Source organism: Lupinus angustifolius, chromosome LG10 (assembly GCF_001865875.1).
Source record: "Lupinus angustifolius cultivar Tanjil chromosome LG10, LupAngTanjil_v1.0, whole genome shotgun sequence".
NCBI lineage: Eukaryota > Viridiplantae > Streptophyta > Magnoliopsida > Fabales > Fabaceae > Lupinus > Lupinus angustifolius.
The window spans coordinates 9855908-9864137 of NC_032018.1; the positions used below are offsets into that span (position 1 = coordinate 9855908).

The window sequence follows — 8230 nt, forward strand, 5'->3', positions numbered from 1 at the left end:
GGGGGGAGTTCCATAAACATCCAATTTTTCTCCCTCTTTTTTTTGTTTAAAATAGGAATATATAGGAAGTCATTAGAATGATTATATTTGTTAATGTTATTATTTAACTTTTAATCTTTATCATTTATATATGATTATATATTACATATATAAATTTATTGTTCTAATAGTTTTTAGAAGATATTTCTTCTCACCTAAATAACTATGCATATTATTGTAGATGACACTTAATATAGATAATAATTGCAATCACACTAATATTATTGTAAGAGATGGTGTGATTCACAACCATGAAGGTCTTTGACAATTGGGTTTCTCTTCTAGCTTTGGTGTTGGAACTACTATTCTAGCAGAGTTTATGGCTATAGAACAAGGTCTTCTAATGACTTGGGATGAGGTTTTCGTAATATTATCCAAGAGTGTGATTGTTTGGAGGCAGTACAAATCATTACGGTCAATTCTGCCTAAAAATGTTCGAGGAACCATAACTAAGTTAAGCTTCTTCTTCAAGACAATTTTTAGCAAAGTGCAATACCTTGAGAAATTATATGCATTGCAACGATGTATGTATCTCTTTAAGCGTTATATGAAGATATTAAAATGATATGTGAAGAACCGATCAAGACTAGAGTATTTTATTGTCGAGCGATGTATTGTTGAAGAAGCTCTTGTTTTTTTTTGTACCGGATACCTTACTGGTGGTGATTTCGTAGGCATTTCAAAGCCTAGATATGCAAAAAAAAAAAACATTTGGTTAAGGTATTACTAGGAATAAAATATTGACTATAACAAAAACCGAATTGGAGCTAGCAAACTTATATGTTTTACATAATACAGATGAGCTTGAGCCATATGTTGAAAGACACAAGGAGATGTTAAGGAAGTCTTACTCATGTAAGAATGAAAAATGGATTTCTAAAGAGTATAACTAGTGTTTCATAACGTGGCTAAAATTCACATTGATGAGGAGTTGACACTACTAGAAAAAGGTGAAATAACTACACTTAATTAGGGACATATGTAGGAAGTGTGGTTAAATTGTAAAAAAAATTATTTAATTAGATATGTACAGTGGCTCCCACTTTCCCTTTCTCACTTTCCATTTCTCACTTTCCATTTCTCATTCTTCTCCTCACTTTCCATTTCTCATTCATCTCCGAATAGATTGGATCATGTTTCTTCCTAACAGGTTCGAGATCACGTTTCCATTTTTCTTCTAAGTCTCAGATCTCGTTTTTCATCTCACGAGTAATCATCGTTGAGCATTGTCGCCATTGTTCAATGTCGCCACTTTTCAATGTTCAGCGTTGTTGCATTAACTAGGTTAGGATAGTTTTGTATTTCATAGAATCCATCAACTTCACAATCATATTTCAGTTCCTTCCTTTTCACAGTTTTCTCTCTACTAAGATTAGGAATTTTAGGGCAAGTTTGTTAGTAGTTGGAAGCTCAAAGTTATCATTAGTAAGTTGAATTTTAAGAATAGATTTTCATTTTCCAATGCTTTAGATCTGAAATTTTGTATTAGCTTGACATTTTTATTGAAGCTCAAAATTCCACCTTGTTATGAATTTTGTATTAACTTGACATTTTGTATTAGATGTGTGGACGTACTTGAGCAACTTCATTCAGTATCGGCAAATTTGCACTTTTATGTTTTCATGATATATTGCTAAGATTGGTAGATAGATAATCGTTGAGTAGTAATTGTCCTCTCCCTAAGCTAGAAATATTCAAGTTTGATTATTTAGTTAACTAGTCTGATCTTTATTTACTTTTGTAGGCAATTGCTAAAGATGCAGTCTTATCAAGTCTGATCTTTATTTACTAATTGATGTTGGTTGTGTATGTTAAATCTTTAGTGGTTGCTTATGTATTTTTTGTTGAATTGGTAATGCAAGAATCAAGTCAGGTATTGGTTATGTCAAGAATTAGCTGCATTTTGCGAGGCTTGGATGTGAAAACTTACACATTCATGTTTGCAATCATCCCAATGTACACATTAGGTATTTCCAATGCCTTTTGTTCATGCTTGTGGTTGTTATTAACAAAATAATTGCAATTCCAAAACTAAGCCTGTCAAGCATGACCAATACCAATTTTGTCAGTATATTTTAAAAATTACGGTCAAATACACGATATTTCCATAAAAAGTACGGTCAAGTATGGATAAGCTCGGGTTCACATTGGAAAAATGGAAAGTTGCTTGGAAGGGGAACAGTTGCACATGTATATCTCGGTTTTAACATCTCTGTATCAAGTGGCTGCAATGACCATATAATGCATACACACATATCATTATAGGATCATTGTATTATTGATATTAGGATTTCAATATCCATGATTTTGAAATTCTGAACCAATCTCATTGTATTTGCATAGGCATATGTTTGGATTTCGCTTCGCCCTTATCTGTTAATGTCAAAACTAGTCGTGATTCTAATAGTGATATTCATCTTTGTTCTGATTTTTGTGTGTGTTAGTTATCCATTATTTCTCTTGCATTAAGTTCTTCCCATTTTTTAAGCTTGATTTACTTCATCTTCTAATCCGTAGTCAAAGTGGCGAGTTGTGCACAATCAATAAGGTACCTCTTTTTTACGATGATCCTAAGTCAATGGAAAGTGTGCAACAACTTGAACAAGTAAGTTTGCAGATTAGGTGAAACAAAATTCTTACATTCCGTTTTATGTGTTTCACTTTTCTTTTGTGAAGTCCAAATTATCAAAACTTTTTACTTGTTGCCATTTTTCTTGTAAGCTGCTTCAACAATCTATAAACTAATTTCGTCCATATATACTCATATGTAATATTAATTATGAATTTTAAAGTTGAGTGACTTTAACACAGTACGCATTGCTCTGTGACTTGTAAAGGGTATTTAAATAAAGGATATTGAAACCAATGATATTTAATACATAGACAGACATCAAAGAATATGAAAGCAAAGGAGAACCATAGCACCCCTTATATAGTTGTGTGAAACATGCTTCATGCTTTATACATGTTGGCCACACTTTTCATTATTGTCTAACTTTTGTACTTTGCCAGAAAACAACAAAAGATTCCTAAGTAATTAAATGATACTAATATCCAGGAAAAATGTTTCTTGGAGTAGTATATGATGTATGATTATGTATAAACTAGCTCCTACCATATACGAGATAGCATTGCCAAAGTTTTTATTATGATAATGTATATAAAAAAAATTCTATTTAGTGGCTTTGGTTTTTACCGCAGTAGCAGGTAGTGGGTGATCTTATTATGTTCAATGACTTTAGTAAACAAGATTTTTTTAATGTAAATATTAGTTAAGCTTATATCTTCAAACTTCTATATGTGCATGCATTTTCAGTCATTTATTTATAATATTGAGCAAATGTCACTACAATAAAACTTCCTGTTAGCCACGGTTGAAACCGTGGCTAAAGTGGGGAAAAACCGTAGCTAGATTGAGTGGCCACACTTAATGTCGTTGTGGCAAGGAATGGTGTTGCTAAAAATTAGCCACGGTCATTATGTTATTTCGCTACACTTCTGTGAAATGTGGTAACATCTATTTAGCCACAGTCTGTTTAATTCAGCTACAGTCGAACCGTGGCTAAGTTTCTGATTTTGCCACACCACAACCGTGGCTAAGTTGCTTATTTTTCCACAATACATCCGTGGCTAATTAAATTTATTTAAAGTTACTTTCGTACATACTCCTCTCATGATCCCAATGTATCATTGTCTCACAATCTTTATTTTCAATAATATAATGGTAAATTTATAATAAAATTAAATATTTGCTAGCTAATAATAATAAAATTGAATCTTATACAATTACCAAATGTTTAACATTCAAAAATGCTGATAAACACAAAATGCAAAATGTTATGATCATATAAGTTCATGAATTTTAAGAAACCATATCTAAGATGGTGGAACATCACGAGCGAAAGTGGTTAACTCACTACCAAATTTTTCGACTAGAAACTTCTCAAGAGTAGCCAAACGATTCTGAGTATGTGCAAGTTGCTCCTTGGTCTCTTCATACCCTGATAGTTTTACTTCTAAAGTTTGTACATATTTCTTCAAGTCTTCAACATGTTGACTAGAGCCACTAGAATTCAAAAAACCAGTAAAATGTCTAGACGTTCCAAAAACACTGGAGGGACAAATACCAGTGCCCAAACCATGCACTCGACCTGAATGTTCAGCTCCATATGCTTTTCCAATTGCATCATTAGGATGAGCAAATACCTTTGATGAAACACCTGAAGTAGTGACATTTTCTTGATCTTGAGGTAAATGCTCTGATATTTTATCCTATTAAATAACAAGAAATTAATAATTTATATAGTGGCAAAATGCAAATTGCATGGCAGTAACCTATAATGGAAAATTGCATCAATAGAATCAGAAAGGACAAAATGATATTATGCGTTTGCCTACCTAACTAACTGCATACCATTATCCATTTCACAACTTAGGAAATGGTTCTAAAAATGATACACTTTTTAGGACATATGTAACACATCATGTATGAAAAGACTTTAAATTACTTACAGCTAGAGTTTTTCCTTCTTCGCTTACATAGCTTCCATCCTTCTTCAATAAAGTTGACAAAACAACCTCACCACGACATACAGGTCTTTGCAATTTTAGCTCCTAACACAACCAATGAAACATAAGTTTTTACATTCACAAAACTTCATTCTTTACAATAATACAATTACCTAGGACAACTTACCATTTGACGACCTCTCCTTGCATTGCTCATACTACCACCAGCATGGGAAACTTTAAGATTTTTGCGACTTCTAGTGTTCGCCAAACTTTGTTTCTACAATTGCCAAACATTGTAGTCATTATATTAAAAAAATACAAGTCTTGGAGAAATTAAATACTTCACAACATAATGTTTACCTTCATCTTATCCTCCTTATAATGATGCACAAATGCAGTCCAATCAGCACAATCTAAACCTGGAGGAGGATTAGCAAGTATGTCTTCCTTACTTTTATTAGGATAGAAATACTTACACCTTAACCTATATTTATAGGCCCTCCATCTTTCACCTAGAGTACTCATAGCCCATTTGACTCCAGCAACATAATCAAACTCAAAATTTTCCTTCACACATTATTAAATACGCTAGTCAATTTTCAATGACAATAGGAAAAAACTATTAAAATTGCAAAAAAATTAAATAATTACCTCAATATATTTCCATTGTTGGTATCTATTATCCTTTGACATCCAATCCCATCTTTTAACATAAATAGGACAAATTGTTGAGTTTTGAGCTAGTTTACCAAGAAACCTCACAAGTAAGTTTGAGCCATTGTCATTGCCTTGTCCATAACCATTGAGTTCCACAATAACTTTTTTAGTTTTTTCCAAATGCCAAACCTGAATTGCTTGCATTTTTCGAGAGGTTCTGAAATTCAAAATCACAAGAAGCAAAACATCAATACATGCAATCGTCAAGAGGTTAAATTAAACTAATCTCTGTATTTGACCAGAGTGATGAGTAAATGCAATCGTCAACAACAAACACTATAAAGTTGTTTTGCCAACCAATATTGTAATTTTTTGGGTTTCATCGGAATGAAATTTAGATCTTATATAAATCCTTGGGTGAATAAGATTTAACACATCCTATTTGGTCTGTATTTGCATCCTTATTATCTAACGTGACAAACTTTCGTTATTAGAAATAATGTGCACATTCAGACTCACATAAGTATGTAGAAATTATTATAAGCAAATGTGAGTCGAATATAATCAAAGCAGCAACAACCTTTAATGTTGACTCTTGTATTTATGTTGAGTACGCCTAGTACCGTCTTTATAAGACTTTTTTATTTTATAAAAAACCAGCAACACGTGTATATAAGCATTATCAGGCACACTTCAATAATCGGATAATCTATTTACAAGTTAAGATGGCTGCTACAAGAACCAGTTCCCATCTGAAACAGAAGAAAGTGATATATTTAAGTGATAACCATGCGTAAAGAAAGCTGAAACAGAGGTATAAATATTTCCATCTCTTCCACACTTTTACCTTTCGGCCTCACAATTCACAACTACCAAATAAACTATTCAGATTATTAGCATATACTTAAGTGAAATTAAAAAACCAAATATATTGTACACACCAGTGCTGGAATTGGGTATGGCCATGTCACACTTTACGTTGAACAGACCCAATTTAAACATGTGCATGCACTATTCAATTACTTAAATCCTACTATTTAAGAATCTTGCCCCTTAAGCCTATTCTACGGTAGTACCTTTAAATAGGTCAACCTAACATAACAACATTGCTAATGGTTTTGGACTCTGGTTTAGATTTTTTATCATTTTCTTTTTGTATTTAGGCAGGGCTTTACATAAACTTTAGCTATAAAAAACATAGAGAGATAGTAATCAGTGTTAATTCGATTAGAAGATGTTTGGTTTTGTTTAAGTATGAGTCTTAGGTTTCATTATAATGAACTAACCAAAAATAATGAAGAGATAGCATCTCAACCTTCTGATTTATTTGCTTCAAGTGCTAGTGCTTGAAGATTATAGGTACATCAGATTCACCACATCAAAAGAACAAAGGAGACTGTAATTAACAAAGAAGCAAAAGATTTATGCAGTTTGTTGTCTCAACATCTCCAACCAGTGTTAATAAATCTGATTCAATTTGTTTCTAATAAAATTACCAATGATTTATTGACTCTCTGCCTGAATTGCAATTAAATGTGTGTAAGTTTATTTAAGAAACTATAGAGCAATACAACTACAATCAACAACCAAGCCTTAATCTCAGTAGGTGGGATTAAGTTGATGGATCGAATGACGGCATAATGTTAAAATAATTAGCGACACAATATTGATTAGAATTGAAGTATTAAAATAAATCATTTCTGTTTCATTACATCGAACAAGGATAACATTATGAATGATGATTGTTACAGTGGTTATGATTTATGAGTGAATAAACCTAAGCCATTCAGAAAAGGGTTTAAGAGGGATTAATCTAATATATAGCAGCTAACAGAGAAAGAGTAAGCCATGTGAGGGAGTACCATCACTCATTGCTCAGAAAATTTATTATAAACAGCTAAAAATAAAAAGCAAAAAAAACCAAGAAGCTTATACATATATAACAGAGCCTCCTAAAAGTAAATTAATTGTTATGAACTTTCCGTCCCATTGTTTATTTTTAACCTTATATTCTTTTTTTCAGTTTACTTCTTTTTTGCCAAGTTCTGTTCTACACTAAAAGCGGTTACAGATGGATATCAAGGAATTATCATCATACTGGTATAGTCATATTTTAGACAGTAAAAGTGATTAATAGCATACTCAATCTCATTATGTTGTTGCACTTAATAAAGTAAACCTGGATTTGAAACGGGATTTGAGCGATGGAAGGTTGAAGTTGGATTGAGTGATTGATGCTGGATTTGAACAAATGAAGTTGAATTTAGGGCGATTTGAACGAAAATATGTATTTGGAGGGATTTGAATGAATGAAGCGAATTTCAGTGATTGAAGATGAATTTTAGCGATTGAAGCTGCATTTGAAGTGAATAACACAAAAGATTTGAGTGATGTAGCCGATTTTCCATGGAGGAAGAAGGAGAAAGGTATGAAGAAAAGAGGAAGGAGAAAGGTATGAAGAAAAGAGGGAGGAGAAAGAAAAAAGGCTTTTTTGTTGCCTTTTTTGCCAGAGGCCCAATTAGAGTAATAAATTTATGGGCTTATATTATACATTAATTTTGATACAAGTTATTTAGTGTGGCTGATTAAGTGTGGCTAATAGGAACTTTTCTTGTAGTGTGTAATTTCTTACTAAGAAGTCCCTGGAGTTACATTAAGCAACAGTTTATTTATACCCCCAAGATTTCGTCCATATATACTCTAAAGCATTTAATTTGCAAGCTACAATTTTGACAAGGACTGAGGCAAGCTCAAAGAGTAAGTTTGTAGATTAGATGACAAGCTTTATATATAACAAGAGTATGTCTCTAGTGGATCAATCTATAAACTGCTTTAGCAATATGGCGAATTTAGTGAAATGGTTGTTCGTAATTATACTCGGCAAATTCTATTTGGACTCACATATTTGCATGCTAAAAACACAATTCACAGGTGAGCCTAGTAGTTACTCATAATTAAGGGTGTAAATAAGTTTAGCAACTTATGAATCATTCTAGTTCGACTTACGAAATAATCGACCAAA

At 32.3% G+C, this 8230-nt stretch overlaps 1 protein-coding gene across 1 annotated transcript; it reads right to left on the bottom strand.

Moving 5' to 3' along the window:
* Nucleotides 3836-5415, bottom strand: LOC109358136. The gene is made up of 5 exons (XM_019602211.1): nt 5203-5415; nt 4912-5118; nt 4736-4828; nt 4552-4653; nt 3836-4311 (listed from the first exon to the last, which is right to left on the bottom strand). Exons 1-5 carry the CDS (start codon nt 5410-5412, stop codon nt 3916-3918), a joined length of 1008 nt encoding a protein of 335 aa, XP_019457756.1. The 5' UTR covers nt 5413-5415; the 3' UTR covers nt 3836-3915.